The following is a 17,764-nucleotide window of genomic DNA, read 5'->3' as shown; positions in this document are numbered from 1 at the left end:
AGCATCCATTTTGTGGAGCTGAGGCTTTCGTTAACTTTAACCGGGGTTCACAGTTACGTACATGTCGTGTCCCTCTAGAAGGGCGGAATGCTAACCTCGTCGCCAGAGTTGGTGAGAGGGCAGCATCCCGATTCGTATGACACCTTACTCGACATGTCTTGATAACGCGACACCGAAGTTACCGATATGGTACGCGTTATCATGGAACAGCCATTGGGTCTTGATTCCGCAAGCTGCAACCGGGCTCGGCTCGGGCCAGAGCTTAGTTCACACGAGCCCATGCACTCTGCCTTCAGGATTGTCAAGGCCTGCCATAGGAGTGACTGATAGGAACTCGGGTGTCCATTGGAGGGTTAGATATAGGGCTACTATATCTAAAGCAAAGGGTGATTACACGACTTTGCCCCAGCTGTCATGCAGCCAGTTGTGTCAGATTTAGGAGGCCAGCCAGGGGTGGCATAATACATGCTGCAGCCCCTGGCGGCCCTGGGTACACCTATGCCCTGGGTTACAGGGTCTGATAAGGTGGCCCAGTACCAATTGGTAAATGCACCTAGGGCACATATCGTAATTTAGAGAGAGAACAGCCAGACTGTGGGTCTGATTGGCAGGCCCACAGCCAGAGAAAGTCGTAAACCAGTGAAACAAAAGCAAAAAATCTGGGTGATCATAGGATTGCAGACCCTACTCTCCTACATGACCCCCCCCCAAACGTCGGAACAACTAGCTAACCTTGACCAGGTGAGTCTTCTTGTTCTAAGTGGAAATATCTGGAGAGCCCATCGGCATTGCCATGATCAGTACCAGGTCTGTGTTCCACTGTGAAGTCCATCCCCTGTAGGGAAATGGACCACCTAAGCAGTTTGGGGTTTTCACCCTTCATCTGATTTAGCCACAAGAGGGGCTTATGGTCGGTCTGAATCTTGAAGTGAGTGCCAAACAAGTATGGCCTCAGCTTCTTCAGGGCCCAAACCACAGCAAAGGCCTCCCTCTCAATAGCTGACCAATTTTTCTCTCTAGGGGTCAGCCGTCTGCTTATAAAAGCAATGGGCTGGTCTTGACCATCAAAATTCAGTTGAGAAAGAACAGCTCCCACACCCAACTCAGAAGCATCTGTTTGGACAATGAATGGTTTGGAGTAGTCCGGACTCTTGAGGATAGGCGCCGTGCACATGGCCTGCTTTAGGTCATCGAATGCTTTTTGACAGCTCGCTGTCCACTGAACCTTTTTTGGCATTTTCTTACTTGTCAGTTCATTTAATGGCGTCACGATGGAACCATAGTTCCTGACAAACTTCCTGTAGTAACCAGTCAGGCCCAAGAAAGCTCGAACCTGAGTCTGGGTGGTTGGAGGAGCCCAGTCCCTGATTGACTGTATCTTGCTCTCCAGTGGCTGAACCTGACCTCCACCTACAAGGTGGCCCAGGTATACAACCTGTGTCTGCCCTATCTGGCACTTGGTGGCCTTGATAGTGAGGCCTGCTGCTTGCAGCGCCTCCAATGTCTTCCGCAGGTGGACCAGGTGATCCTCCCAGGTGGAGCTAAAGACAGCAATATCGTCAAGATACGCCGCACAGAAGTCATCCAGCCCAGTAAGGACGTGATTCACCAACCGTTGGAAGGTGGCAGGTGCATTTTTCAGACCAAAGGGCATCACCACGAACTGATAATGCCCACCAGGGGTTGAAAATGCGGTTTTAGGCTTGGCGTCCTCAGCTAACCTGATTTGCCAATACCCAGCTGTCAGGTCAAACGTACTTAAGTAGTTGGCCGAGGCCAGCCTATCAATAAGCTCGTCTGCCCTTGGTATTGGGTGGGCGTCAGTCTTAGTGACTGCATTGAGACCCCTGTAGTCTACGCAGAACCTCATCTCTCTCTTACCACCCTGGGTGTGAGGTTTTGGCACTAGAACTACGGGACTAGCCCAAGGGCTATCCGAGGGTTCAATGACTCCCAGCTCCAACATTTTCTGCACTTCACTTTTGATGCAGTCTCTAACGTGATCAGGCTGCCTGTAGATTTTACTCTTTACGGGCAAGCTGTCACCAGTGTCGACCTCATGGGTGCACCAATCGGTCTGACTGGGTGTCAGAGAGAACAGATGTCGGAACGACTGAAGAACCTGTTTACAGTCGCTCTGTTGATGTTCGGAGAGGCTGCCACAAAAGACAACACCATCTACCGAGCCATCGTCAGGATTCTGAGAGAGCAGGTCGGGGAGAGGGTCACTCTCCTCTTCCTGTCCCTCATCTAGGGCCATGAGCAAACTCATGTCCTTCCTGTCGACATATGCTTTTAGCCTGTTGACATGAAGCACCCTGTGGAGGCTTCGGGGAGTTCCCAGGTCGACCAGGTAGGTGACCTCTCCCTTTTTCTCCAGGATGGTGTGGGGCCCGGACCATTTGTCCTTGAGTGCTGCTGGGGCCACTGGCTCCAACACCCACACCTTCTGTCCGGGCTGGTAAACAGTCAAGACAGCCTTTTGGTCATGCCAAGCTTTTTGGAGTTCTTGGCTGGCCTTAAGGTTTTCGGATGCCTTCTCCATGTATTCAGCCATCCGCGAGCGGAGGCCGAGCACATAGTCCACTATGTTGGTTGCAGGCTTTTTGAGAGGTCTCTCCCATCCTTCCTTCACCAAACACAGGGGTCCTCTTACAGGATGCCCGTACAAAAGTTCAAAAGGGCTGTAGCCAACCCCCTTCTGTGGGACTTCTCTGTAGGCGAACAAGAGGCAGGGGATCAGGACGTCCCATCTTCGCCGAAGCTTTTCCGGTAGTCCATGAATCATCCCTTTTAGGGTCCTGTTGAATCTCTCAACAAGCCCATTGCATTGTGGATGATAGGGTGTAGTGAACTTGTAGTTGACACCACATTCCTTCCACATAGCAGTTAAGTAGCTCGACATAAAGTTTGCACCTCTGTCGGAGACGACCTCCTTAGGGAAGCCCACTCTGGAGAACACTCCAACTAGGGCTCTTGTCACAACAGGCGCTGTAGTGGTCCTAAGGGGAATAGCTTCAGGATACCTGGTGGCATGATCCACTACCACCAGTATAAACTTGTGCCCTGATGCTGTCGGTGGTTCCATGGGACCGACGATGTCGATCCCCACCCGTTCAAAGGGCACCCCCACCACAGGCATTGGTATAAGGGGGGCCTTTGTCGTGCCACCTGACTTACCACTGGCTTGGCAAGTGACACAGGAGCGGCAAAACTCCTTGGTATCTTCGTTCATGTGAGGCCAGTGAAAGTGCGAGACAAGCCTGTCCCACGTTTTCGTCTGGCCTAAGTGACCTGCTAAGGGAATCTCGTGGGCCACGGTAAGTAGGAAACCACGCTGAGACAAGGGGACGACCAGCCTCCTGGTCATGCCAGGCTTGGGGTCTCTTGACTCAGTGTACAGGAGTCCATCTTCCCAGTATACCTTGTGGGTACCTGTGGCGTTCCCAGCAGCCTCAGCAGCAGCCTGCTGTCTGAGGGGTTCAAGAGAAGGGCAGTCTAACTGGTCCTTCCCCAGATCTTCCCTTGAGGGTCCCCCTGAGCCCAAGAATTCAACTTGATCAAGTTCGAACTCCCTCGGCTCAGTTTCCCTCAATTCCTGTAGGTCAGCCTCCTCTGAGACTTGATCCTCGACCTGGGGCAAGGGGGAAGGCGCAGCCTTAACCCTACTGCTCTTTTTCTTGGGAGGTGTCTGGTCCGTTGTTCCAGGATCCAGCACCTGTTCAGTGGGGCATCTCCTGACCTGTGACCTAGTCACAGCGAACACATGTGCTGGCAAACCTAACATTTCCATGTGAGTCCGGTGCTCCACTTCTGACCATTGTGACGACTCCAAATCATTGCCCAACAAACAATTCACTGGGAGGTCTGGACTAACTACAACCTTCTTTTGGCCAGTTACCCCTCCCCAGGAGAAAGCTACAATTGCCATACTGTGATTGGTAGTGACATTTCTTGCATTGGTCACCAGGAATTCTGTACCTGGCATGATCTGTCCAGGGTCCACAAAGTTAGGCGTCACCATGGTGACGCTGGCACAAGTGTCCCTATAGGCCTGAGCCATCTTTCCATTTATGAAAGGCGTCTGTCTGTATTTGCCCAAGGTATTGGGGCTTACGCCAGGGGACACGTCCACGTCCCCTGTACTGACAAGGACAGCCTGAGTGAGTGTGCCAACTAAGTTGTCACGCCCCTCAGAACCCAGGGTTAACCCTACTAAACCCTTGGGAGGCGCACTACCACTGCTGTCTGTACTAGGGGGCACAGGTGCCTTAGGGGCTGCAGTGGCAGGAGTCTGCCCTCCTCCTTTCTTGGTGCATTCACTAAACCAGTGAGATTTACTTTTACAGTACTGGCACCATCGTTTGGATTGGCCTTCTTTCTTCTTTTGGGGAGCCTGACCCCCACCCTCTTTGGGTTGTTGGGGACCTGTCGAAGACTTCTGGTCATTTTGTTCCCCTTTAGAATCTTTACCCTTCTGGTCTGCTTTCTTCTGACCACCTTGATTCTGGCCCTGGTTCTGTTTAACTCTCGTACGAACCCATTTGTCTGCCTTCTGCCCCAATTCTTGAGGAGAGGTCAGATCCGAGTCGACAAGATGCTGATGCAACAACTGGTTCTGACAATTGTTTAAAATTTGTTCTCTCATCATCAAATTGTACAATCCTTTGTAATCAGTAACCTTACTGCCCAGCAACCAGCCCTCAAAAGCCTTAGTGGCACAATCAACAAAATCAGACCAATCTTGAGACTGCGTTTTCTGGGTATCCCTGAACAGCACCCTGTACTGCTCAGTGGTTAGGCCGAACCCTTCAACGAGTGTATTCTTCAAGACTTGGTAATTGTTAGCGTCCTCTACCCTTGTGGTGAGGAGCTTGTCTCTTCCTTTACCTTCAAAGGAGAGCCACAAGATAGCTGCCCACTGACTCTGGGGAACACCTTGCACAGTGCAGGCCCTCTCCAAAGCAGTAATCCATTTGTGGATGTCGTCCCCTTGTTTAAAGGGGGGCACTATCTTCCCAAGGTGTTTCGTATCGAAACTCTTTTCCCTATTACTAGGTACATTGCTGCCACCAGTGGGGACTGCCCCACTTAACTGTTGCTCTCTAGCAAAAGCAAGCTTTTCTTTGGCCAGGGCAAGTTCTTCCCTTTCGATCCTCAGATTAGCTGCCCTTTCCTTAGCTTCATACACTCTCCTCTGAGGGGACGTCATCCCTCTTTGAGAAGAGTTGCGAGAGCCATTGGTTCGAAGGGATCTGTTAGAGCCTCTTGATAGAGACCTAACTCGTCCATTCCCAATGTTAAGCGCACCTGACAGTAGCGCCGGGGGTCCCCCAGTACCACTATCATGTCTGCTTAAGTTGGACCGTGTCAGTCTGACGACTTCTACCTGTCCCTTATCTGCCTCGTCCCCAGAGAGATCCTCATCCTCATCCTCCTCCTCATCTTCGTTCTCAGTTGCGAGGTGAATGAGGTCAGGATCGTCCCGGGTTCCCTCGAGGGGAGGCATGCCTCCTTCTGGATTAGAAGGGCTAAGAAGCTTCTCAGCCTTTCTGGCATCACAAGTCTCTAGGAGACCAATCAGAAAGGAGGTGGTGGGGTTAGCCCCTTGCTTAATCTTCCTAGAGGTACATACTTGTCGTAACTCATGGAAGTTAAGCGCAGTATATCTTGACGGGATGACCTGTGGAGGGTCAACTGACACAAGGGGAGACTCAGAGTTTCCTCCTTTGTCCGACATACTGTTTCTAGTGTGGTGTAAGTGATGCACCTACCTACACTATGTGTTTATCTACTTTTCCCTTGCTAAGAGCTGTAGCCAAGGTGTGCTAAGCCTTGAGGAGCTACAACAGCTGGTTCAGTAGAACTCAGAGTATTCTAAGCTTTAGTTATATGTACTAACAGTACTTGTGCGATCTTTCAACAAGATATTCTTAGGATACGTGTGGTAAAACAACAGCAAGCTCAAATCCCAACCGCTGCTCACCAATGTGAGAAGTTGGCCCGATATGCAACGTTCGCTATTCTAGCGACCGCTATGTATCGTTCCAACGACCCTTATGGTGTTTGGTTGTAAGTCAACCTATAGACCAGCTATCCTAGTAGCGTGGATACGAGCAGTCTAAGGCTAAAGACTCAAGAGGGCGCGTTAAGCCAGCTGTTTACCACACATGTACCCCTTGAACACCCAGTGAAAGGACACCACACAAGTGTTATGAAAATAAACAGTATATTTATTAAGAATCACAACAGCCCTGTACTCTTTATGAGGACAGGGTACTAAGCACAAACCAAATCTCTTTAGTAAATACTTCAAGTGCACAGTTTAAAAACAAGTGTCCGGGGACACGGAAAGGTTAAGGCAAGTCGGAAGCGAGGGACTCGGGACCCTAGAGTAAGGAGGCTATGCAGGCACCGAAGTGCCGAGTTACCTAGCCACGAGGGCTGCGGCTGCAAGTCTTACAGGCGTCGGGGTCTTCGCTGACGAGCCAGGAGCCGGAAGAAAAGGAGTTGCTGGCCGGCGACCAGTGATGAATAGTTCGTAGAGATCCAAGCCTGGATCGGAGATTGATGAAACCTGAAAGCAGAGGGGACCAAGTTCGTACTACTAGCCAGTAGTCAGAGGGTACCAGGAAGGCACCGGTTGGCCGTCACCTCGACCAGGTGAGTGGGCGACGCTAGGCTCTGCAGTCTCTCGGACCAGGAGGCGTTGTCGGCGACCACGGTGGAGGTGCGAGCTGTCCCACGACGGATGTCGCTGTCGGCGTTTTGAGTGGACCAGGAGGGTCCGGGGTGCTTCTCGAAAAGATGGAAGCAAGGGCCAGTCTGGAGCAACCAGACCGGCAGTGTTGATTCGCGGATGTCGTCACAGGAGGACACGAGCCAGCGGCTAGTGACCAGACAACGTGCTGAGCAGCGAGCAGAAGGGCCCCACGCAGATCGTGGAGATGCTGGGAGACTGCACTTCGGTGCTGGAGCGGCTCAGGGTCGGGGCTTCTCGGACCCCAGAGCACTCACCAGAGAGTTACCTCGATGGTCGTGCTGGTTTTTAAGAGCGTGCAGGTTCTGATGATGGCCGGTCCCTCGAGGTCTCGTCGCACCCACAGATCACAGCTGAGCTGATGACGTGGGTAGAGGTCAGAGGTGCCAGGGAAGCCGGTTCTCGTCGAGCTGGGCCGTCGGATTCCTTGAGGAAGGACTTACAGCAAACCGCAGAGTTCTTAGATGGTGCCCGCTGATGCAGGGTGACTACTCCTTAGCCACAAGGGAGAAATCTTGAGAAGAGTCTTGAAGGTCCTTTCGTAGAAAGTAGTTCTTGATTCAAAGATGATCTAATTTGGAAGGGTCCCCGCTCCGGCCTTTATCCTAAAGAAAGGGGTGGGTACATGACTAGGTCCTGCCCTAAGGGTGGGACCAGGAAGGGGGGTAGTTACACCCCTCTCCCCTGCCGGACTTTCCCCAGGCCAGGGCTGTCGCCCCTGGAACTGGTTCTAACCGGCAGATGCGTAGTGAGCACCGGGGTGCCACTCCGCAGTCACCTTCTCGCAAAAGCCCTACCTACCCAGAATACACAAACCCTGTCTGGGACGGTGCGAACACCGCCCTCGACAGGAAACCCTTTGTCCAAGTGCTCCTCGCTGGAAGGACTCCCAGCAGCAGGAGGTCAGACTCGTGTCTGTGGTGGCAGCATCCATTTTGTGGAGCTGAGGCTTTCGTTAACTTTAACCGGGGTTCACAGTTACGTACATGTCGTGTCCCTCTAGAAGGGCGGAATGCTAACCTCGTCGCCAGAGTTGGTGAGAGGGCAGCATCCCGATTCGTATGACACCTTACTCGACATGTCTTGATAACGCGACACCGAAGTTACCGATATGGTACGCGTTATCATGGAACAGCCATTGGGTCTTGATTCCGCAAGCTGCAACCGGGCTCGGCTCGGGCCAGAGCTTAGTTCACACGAGCCCATGCACTCTGCCTTCAGGATTGTCAAGGCCTGCCATAGGAGTGACTGATAGGAACTCGGGTGTCCATTGGAGGGTTAGATATAGGGCTACTATATCTAAAGCAAAGGGTGATTACACGACTTTGCCCCAGCTGTCATGCAGCCAGTTGTGTCAGATTTAGGAGGCCAGCCAGGGGTGGCATAATACATGCTGCAGCCCCTGGCGGCCCTGGGTACACCTATGCCCTGGGTTACAGGGTCTGATAAGGTGGCCCAGTACCAATTGGTAAATGCACCTAGGGCACATATCGTAATTTAGAGAGAGAACAGCCAGGCTGTGGGTCTGATTGGCAGGCCCACAGCCAGAGAAAGTCGTAAACCAGTGAAACAAAAGCAAAAAATCTGGGTGATCATAGGATTGCAGACCCTACTCTCCTACAAATACCAAAAGTAGTAAGTTCATTCTGTGAATGCTAAAAGTAGTAAGTGCATTCTGTGAATACCCAAATAGTAGTACGTTTAGGATTGAGTCTTAAGTTCATTCTGAGGATCGGGCCTCAAGTATTTTGCAACCGCAAATCCGGTCGCAAAACAATAGTACATGGCATTGAGACTCGCAATTCGGAAGGGATGCCCCTTCTTAATAGCGAGAGTTGCAAACACTATTTTGTGAGTCAGTAACTCGCAAAATAGTGTTTGTACATGCCTGGACCCTTTTTTGCTGTCGTAAACAGGACAATCTCCTGTTTGCGACCGCAAAAAAGGGTCATACATCTGGCCCCTAGTTCTCGTAACAGATGGCAGGTGTTTTCAGAACTGTGTCTGTTAACTCTAGCTTGGGACTAATGGCATTACCCAATACTGTGCCTCTCAAATAGGGTACTACTCTTACTCTGAACTTGCACAACTTTCTCTTCCAAGTGAGGCCACTATAGCTCAGCCTGCAGAAATGTGTCTCAACGTCATATCATGATTCTCTATATGTTCTTTCATACACCAGCATGTCTTGTTCGAAAAACATACAACAATTAATTATTTCCAAAAGTCTTCATTATTCTCAGGAAACACACAGCTTTAAATTCCAAACTAAAAAGAAGCCTAACACATTTTTTTTAAAAGATGACAAAGAGGTTAAAGCCCTGTAATCCGTATGGAAGGGGCACTGGTGGTATGCAGGAGAAAGGTCCATTATTCTGAAAAAATGTGCTTCCAACCCAGCATGAACAGTGCTTCTCAGGTACTAGGATGGCAATTTTTTGTTGCCTGGGTCTGTGAACAAGCTTATTTGAGGATATTGTCAGTCCTGGAAGATGCTTTGTAGAACTTCATCCATGAGAACCCACTGGAAAGATCAGCTGAAATCCAGTTCTTCATTCTGAATCCCTGACAGATATATCAGTATGATGTGTAAGTCCCTTGCTGTAAGCCACCTCCAGATTGATTGCGCTTTCAGGCACAGTAGTTTGGATGAGTCTTTCTCTTCTTGTTTAAGTAGCATTACTTTGTGGTGTCCATTAACAATTAGGAACTTTGGGCCATATGTAGGTAATCTCTATTTACCTATTATTAAATACCGAATTTTACTGATTCGGTATTTAAGAATAGGTAAATGGGATGTAGATAATTATTCGTTCAATGTTACCGAATCAGTAGGATTCAGTAATTAAGAATCGGTATTTACCGATTCGGTAAATCCCATTCATTCCTATAGGCCTGGAGGCCCATAGGAATGAATGGGAAGGCATTCGCTATTACCGATTCGGTGAATACCGAATACCGAATCGGTAATAGGGGGCACATATTCAAGGGTGGCAGCATGGTATCACATTGACACCCTGTTTCACCCCTGAATCGTGCATGTGTGCACATGTGGCACACATACATGTATGTCTGCCACATCGCACTGTAGTAAAAGCAAAATATTTGCTTTTTTCTAAGGTTTTCGATATTTACCACCAACTTGTAGTTGGTGGTAAATAACGAATCCTTAACTCAGAAAAGCACTAATTTGAGTGCTCCCTACATTACGGATTCGGTAATTTACCGAATCGGTATGTTAAGAATTCGGTAATTTACCGATTCCTCAAGTTACCGATTCGGTAAAATACCGAATCCTACAATCATGCCACCTACATTCCAAAATGCCAAATACCGGTCGGTAACGGCCGAAATTCGATAATTTCGGCCGTTACCTACCGGTATTGGGTGATATCGAAGGTCTTTTCTTTCTTCAACCCTGTCCCCTGAACGTTTAGATGATCAATGTGTGCCCCATTCCTGAAGGGAAGCATCCATGACTATTGTTTGTGTTGGGGTATCTTAGTGAAGGGAAACTCCTTTCAGCAGATTCTTTGACTGGAACCACACGGAAAATGATTGGATCATCCAACATGCACATGCTAATCGATCTAGCAAGCAGCAGCAGATTGGAGAGTGCGCTAGCATTATCTAGGACCAAGTCATCTAAAATCAGTAATCTTCAAAATGGGTGTCATTGACTTCCAGAACACAAATTCTGTGCTAGTGCCACGGGAGAGCTGCTGGAGGGAAGGTTCATGATGAGGTGAGTCCTGCCGAAGATCACAAAGATGCTCACTTTCCGCCACTTGGTTAGTATAAATGATGATCTTAGAACATTATTTAGCCACCACCAGCAAACAGTATGAAAGTTAATGACAACTTAGAGACATCCTTAAAGCAGATGGATACATGAGTCATGGAACAGTGCACTTTGTGCCACTAAAATGCCAATGTATTAGCTTTTTAAGCCAAGCAGATAATAGATAAGACATACTAACCAGGTTTTGAAATATCTTCCCACTTCTTGTTCTGGCTCCAGAGACCTCGAGTTGTGATGTTTGATTTACCAACTGTTCAACCTAAAAGAGACACGTAGGAATCTTGTCAAATGTTTATTGAATATACAAACCACAGATACTCTGCAGATGGTAAATAGTGAAGACATCAAAGTTACTATCCTTAAGCAAAATGCAGTGTTACATTTATTGGGATTTGTTACTCTTATCCCTTAGTTTTCCTGTAAACCTACCCTGTGGGGTATTGTGCCACATAACAACACTTGCTAGTTTCATTAATACGGGCATAATGACAAGGATCAATGTCGGATGGCTAGGCTGGAAGAATATTGTAATAGGAGAAAATGTATGGGCTACGAGTAATGGAGTCAATGCAACTTTAATCTTCTCTTGCTTTGCCTTGCTTCTATTCCAAACCTGTAGGCAGATACGCCATAATGGCATCTGCTTCATGAATAGTATAACAACTCTGCTCATGTGTGGGACTACTTCTTTGACATACATAAGAAGTTCCTTGTTCGAAAACAAAAATGCAAAGTTATAAGCTAAACGTTTCTAATTCTTTTTTATTTTTGCACATACAGTTTGTATTGCTGATTCTCTGTCAGTTTCTCCTCTATATATTTTCACAAAAAAGAAAAAAGCCAGTATTTAACTTCCCATCTCAAACTCTTTACAGAGTCCAAAAGCCACAATGTCCCACAATGCACTACAAGGTCAGTTAGCCAGTGATTTTATGTCAAGACACAGAGATCCATTGTAACCATCATTATGGTCTTTATGGGTAGGAGGGTGGGACGTTTATGAATTCAAAAATAATGTCCAAGATGGACTATTCGTATTACAGGTAAGTTCTCTTTCCTTGTTCGTCCTAGTATTTTCCTTGCTTTTAGTTAAAACTACAATAATTTAACAGGCCCATCCCAAAGACCACCACAGAGGATCATCATTTAAGCAATCAATCTGCACACCTTTAAGGAATCAAGCTCACAAGGCGGTTTGACCATGGCAAAGGTATAGAATTATATCGAGATAGCTGATTTATATATGTATGAAAAGTAGATTTTTCTCAATAGAGCTGCTGATACTTATGGAATGAGTTTTGTAGTTACATGAAAGGGGGTCTGTTGGTGTTCTGGTGGTATGTGTGTACGAAAGATATTATACATCTAGCAACAACTTGCTTTGAAGAAGTGAAATCAATGTATATATAAATCTACATTTCACAACTAATTGTTTGATTTACTTACGTGGATAAGTTACTTACCTGTAATCCTAGTTCTCTTCCAGGGGTATCCTCATCAAATTCATAAGCGCTGAATATTCACGCCCATGTGCGGGGACCCCGGAAATAAAAAATATATATATATGAAAAACATATATAGCTATATATACATATTGATATATATACAAATAATTTTTTCTCATACCAATGCAGCCCCCATGTAGGAGGCTAAACAATGCAATATTATGATAAATGCTTGTGAGAACACATAATGAATATATGAAACCACAGTAGGGGAAGTATTACTTGAACTCCTTTTAATGAGTACCACCCATGAAAACTGCAAAAAGAGCAGGCATTGTTAGCATACAGGCTGCATTGTAAGCCAATAGCATAGAAAATTAAAGCAATTGTACAAAAACTGGCACCGTGCCTTTAAGGCAGCCATGACCCCTAGCTTCCCATCATGCCTCAGGGGTGACTGTTAGGTCAGCTGTTCTTTGCGGAGCCCAGAGATTAGGACAGAAAGATAAAGCTTAACCAAACGAGGAAACACCAGTCTCATTTGCCTGGGGAGGTGGGTGGGTTGCTTATGACTTTTTTGAGGATACCCCTGGAAGAGAACTATGATTACAGGTAAGTAACTTATCCTTCTCTTCCAGGGGATCCTCATCAATAGTCATAAGCAATGAATAGAATAGCAAGCCCATCTTCCACCTGCGGGCAAATGAGACAGAATAACCCAACAGACAACCGTAATCATTAATATTTGAACAGATTCCTCAAGGAGGCCTGGCCTACTTGGGTGTCTGTTCTGGTATCTGAATCAAGACAATAATGTCTCGTAAATGTGTGTACAGATCTCCAGATAGTTGCTTTACAGATTTCAGAGATCGGTACATTATTGAGGAAAGCAGTTGTAGCCGCTTTTCCTCTAGTGGAATGAGCCTTGGGGTTAGCCCCGAGAGGCTTCTGTGCTAACAGGTAAGCCAAGTTGCTACATGACACTATCCACCTGGAGATGGAACGTTTGGAGGCTGGAAAACCTGTTCTGATCAAACCGTAATTAATGAATAGTTGATCAGATGTTCTTCTCATTTTGGACCTTTTCCAAATAGAATTTTAACACTCTCTTCAGGTCCAATGAGTGGAGTGACCTTTTAGCTGAAGTAGAGGGGTTAGGAAAAAAGGTCGGTAATGAAATGGTTTGGTTGACATGAAAATCTGACACCACCTTCGTAAGGAAGGGGTGAGTTCTTAAAACTACTCTATTTAAGAGGAACACTGTGCAAGGCTCTTTTGAGCAGAGAGCTTGAATCTCGCTCACCCTGCGAGCTGAGGTAATAGCCACTAGGAAATCTACCTTCCAAGTAAGATGTTGAAGGGTTGCTTTGTGGATAGGCTCAAATGGGGCACCCATCAATTTAAACAGAACTAAGTTTAATTCCAGGGGGGAGAAGGAGGCCGAACAGGCGGATAGACCTTCTTTAGATCTTGTAAAAAATCCTTCACTACCTGTAGCTGAAAATAGGATGGTTGAGAAGGAGAACGCCTGTATGCCATATTGGCAGCCAGGTGCACCTTAATGGAGGCGAATTTAAGGCCCGCCTTAACTAAATGAAGCAGATATGGTAAAATGACTTCCTCCTGTCCTTTAGTAGGATTACAAATATTTTGTACACACCATATGAAAAAGCATTTCCATTTACAAGCCTTGTGGAGGGCCTCCTAGCTTCTTTCAAGGTGGTCATGCAGTCTTGAGGAAGTCCTAAATGACCATACTGGAGGACCTTAGGAGCCATGCTGCCAAGTTCAGTGAGGGAAGGTTGGGGTGATGAATCTTCCCGTTCATCTTGGACAGCAAGTCCGGTCTGCACGGCAATCTCCAGGTTTGGTATTCTGACAGGTGCAGAAGGTCAACCATTGCCTGGGCCAATCCGGAGCGATTAGGCATACACAAATGCCCATGACCAGCTGATCAAAAGGGTATTCTCCTTCGACCCTGGTCGGTAGTACCTTGAGGCGAAGTCTCAGCATTTTTTGTTTGTGTCGTCCGCGAACAGATCGATGCTTGGACGACCCCATTCTTAGAAAATGCCCTCGACAACTTTGTTGTTTAGAACCCAGCCCTGTTGGTCCTCAAAGTGCTGACTGAGAGCGTTTGCCCGTGAATTCTGATCTCCCGGTAGGTGCACTGCTGTAAACGATAGATTTCTCGTTAAGAGCCCATGCCAGAGGGCCTGAGCTTCCAACGACAGAGCCTCGATAGAGTCCCTACCTGTTTGTTCAGGTAATACATGGTGGTCGTATTGTCCATCTGTACTAGAATGGAATTGCTCTGAATCAAAGGGAGGAAAGCCTTGAGAGCCAGATGCACTGCTCTCAACTCCAGCATGTTGATGTGGTACAACTGTTCTTTTGTTGACCATTGACCTAGTGTCAGGAGAGACCCCATGTGAACTCCCCAACCCTGTAGGGTGGCATCCATGATCAAAGATTGGGGGGGATAAGCCTGATAGAATGGAACTCCTACCAGAAGATTTTCTTGTCTCATCCACCATGGTATTGATGCTCTGGCTGTGTGCGACAGTTGTATCCTGTCTTCCCACCGAGCCGTTCTTTGATCCAACTTGTCCTCCAGATCCTGTTGTAAGGGACGCATTCTCAATCTGGCATTGGGTACCAGAAAGATGCAGGATGCCATTGATCCTAGAAGAGATGCAATCTGGCGGACCACAGGTATGTTGTTGTGTAGGATCTGCTTGCCCTTCAGTGTGATTGAAAACAGTTTCTCCTCCGAAGGAAACGCTTTTCCTATTGCGGAGTCTATTGTTGCCCCCACATAATGAATTCTCTGCGTGGGTTGCTGAGTCGAATTTTCAAAGTTTATGTGGAGACCTAGCTGCTGGCAAAGGTCTAGACGTTGTTGAAAATTGTTCCTCACACTCTGGGGAGAGGGACCTTTCAGAAGCTGAGATAGGTGTACACAAAGATGCCCCTGCGTCGTAAAGCGGCTGCTACTACTGGCATGCACTTCGTGAACACTCGGGGAGCTGACTTCAACCCGGAGGGCAGTACCTTGAACTGGGAGGAGCCCACCAGGAAACGCAGGAACTTCCTGTGATGAGAACTGATTGGGACATGAAAGTATGCCTCTTGCAGAACCAGCGAACACATCCAATCTCCCCATTGTAGATGTGGATATATATGAAGAAGAGCCAACATGGAAACCTTTCTTTTCTGATGGACTTGTTGAGTGTTCAAAGGTCTTGAATAGGTCTGAAATCTGACTTTTTAGACCCTTTTTCTTTACTAGGAAGTATCTTGAGTATACTCCTTGACCTCGTTGTGATGCAGGGAAATTCTCGATTGATGACTTTCTTAGAAGGACATATACCTCCTGCTGCAGTAGTTTTATCTGGTGGCATGTTGTTTTCGCTGGTGGGATCAAGGGAGGCTGATGTCGAAAACGTAGAGAGTACCCATTTTGCAGCATAGTCAACACCCATTGGTCTTGTGTAATACTCTGCCACTCCTCCAGATGATTGGCAATACTTCCCCCTACTGGAGTGGAAAACAGTGATGGAGGAAGCAGACACTCATTGTTTAGTTGGTGTTTTTGCTGATGTAGATTACTGACAAGGGGTTCCTCTTCCTCTGGGGGTACAAAGACCCTGGAACTGGGACTTCAATTGAACCTGCAGCTGCTGTTGCCTCTGCCAATGAAGGGTTTGAACCCTCTGACGGAAGGGTCGCCAATCGTAGGGCTTGTAACAGCGCCGGAACTCTTTCTTCTTCTGAAGCCCAACCGCCTTCAGGGTATCGAGTTCTGACTTCATCCTCGACATTTCTTTATCAGTGTGAGTGCGAAACAAGGATGAGCCTGTGAAAGGGAGATTGAGAATCCGGGACTGCGCTTCCAGTTTAATTGCAGTAAGACGGAGCCATGATTATCTTCTGGAGCTGATTTCATGAGTATAGGCATGCGCAGACAGCGTTGCGCCATCAGCTGCGGCGCTGATCACTTGGTTTTCCACCAAGCTGCCTTCTTGCACAATTTCCTCAAAATCTATGCGGTCTTCCCTTGGTAGCTTCTCTGTGAACCTCTGCAGAGAGTCCCACAGAGATCTGTCATAACGCTCAATAGGGCCGAAGCGCTGGGTACTTTCATCATGGAGGCTGACGTGCCACAGACCTTTCTCCCCCATGCATCCTGTGCTCTGCTTTCCTTATCCGGTGGAACTGTAGATGAGAAGACTACTGCGTGTGTCTCCATGGCCGCAGCTATAATAATGGAATCTGGTGGAGGATCAGCTCTTCAGGCGGCCTGTATGTTTTCACGATTCTCGCTGGTGCTGGGCTGAGAGTCGCTGGCGTTAGAAATATGTCCATTACAGGCTGGAGCAGACCCGGGGCCAGAGGTAGCAATGGCTTAACTGCTGATCTCTGATTCAAAGTCTTGAATATGATTGAGGACGAGCTTTGCTGAGTAGGCATAGAGATGTTTAACTTGTTTGCTACTCTGCAGAGGACATCGTGAAAAGTAACAACGTCGTCCACCGGAGAGATTCCTGACCGTGGGCTGTCTTTGACAGTCGGGGAGTAGTCCCTCTTCGAAGAATGTGTGGAAGAAGGTGAACTTGTTGGAGAGCGATAAGTTACTTACCTGTAATCCTAGTTCTCTTCCAGGGGTATCCTCATCAAAGTCATAAGCACTGAATATTCCCGCCCATGTGCGGGACCCCGGAAACAATATAAAAATATATATGTAAAAACACATATATCTAACTCCACATATATGTATGTACATATATTATTTTTCTCACACCAATGCAGCTCCAAAAAGAGGCTAACACAATGTAAAACCTTGTACATGTACTGCAAGTATAAAGGAAACAAATAACACATTAAATCAAATATCCTTTGAATTTTGTGTTTTATTGAGTAAAACCACTCATAACTCCTGAAAATTGCTTATAAAAGACATTGTTAGCCTCAGGCTGCATTGAAAAGCAATAACATAGAAAATGAAAGCATTTTCAACCAAGAAACTGGCACTGTGCCTTTAAGGCAGCCCTGACTCCAGGCTTCCCATCATGCCTCAGGGGTGACAGTTAGGTCAGTTGTTCTTTGCATAACCCTGATGTCAGGGCTAAATACAAATATAAAAAACGTACAGCTCTCATTTACCTGGGGAGGCGGGTGGGTTGCTTATGACTTTCATGAGGATATCCCTGGAAGAGAAGGAATATGCTACTTACCAGTATGCATCTGTTCTTGGCATGTAGGGCTGCTGACATTCATATCTGTGCATAGATCGCCGCCTAGATGATTGCACATTGTTGTCCTGGAAGAGTCTTCGAAGTATCACGAGATAGGTGGCTCCTCCCCTGGACTATAGTGCGCATGGGCATCCTCTCCATCCTCAGATTGTTTTTCGCCATTGTGGCAGAGATGGAGTGTAATACAGTAAGTGATGACCATGCCTGAGAATGATTCTGAGTGCTGCAACTGCTACAGGCACCGGGGAGGAGGGCGGGCGATATGAATGTCAGCAGCCCTACATGCCAAGAACAGATGCATGCTGGTAAGTAGCATATTCCGTTCGAGGCATGTGGGCTGCTGAATTCATATCTGTGCATAGAATAAATAGCAGTTACCTCCTTAGCGGTGGTTGCCCGTGCCAGCTGCAGCAGTCTGAAAAAGGGTTTTGAGAACAGCCTGTCCTACAGCAGCTTGCTGTTTGGAGTGTACATCTACGCAGTAGTATTTGGTAAATGT

General features: G+C 47.4%; 1 protein-coding gene across 1 annotated transcript in view; it reads right to left on the bottom strand.

Moving 5' to 3' along the window:
- Nucleotides 1-17,764, bottom strand: part of HORMAD1 (HORMA domain containing 1) — a 974,569-nt gene that overhangs the window by 169,854 nt on the left and 786,951 nt on the right. The window contains exon 19 of the mRNA XM_086947457.1: nt 10,741-10,821. Coding sequence (XP_086803583.1) covers nt 10,741-10,821 — 81 coding nt within the window. The remainder of the gene's footprint in view (nt 1-10,740; nt 10,822-17,764) is intronic.

This window comes from Lissotriton vulgaris, chromosome 12, assembly GCF_964263255.1.
Source record: "Lissotriton vulgaris chromosome 12, aLisVul1.2, whole genome shotgun sequence".
NCBI lineage: Eukaryota > Metazoa > Chordata > Amphibia > Caudata > Salamandridae > Lissotriton > Lissotriton vulgaris.
Note: the sequence above shows the minus strand (reverse complement) of the source record. Positions and strands in the feature narration are given on the sequence as shown.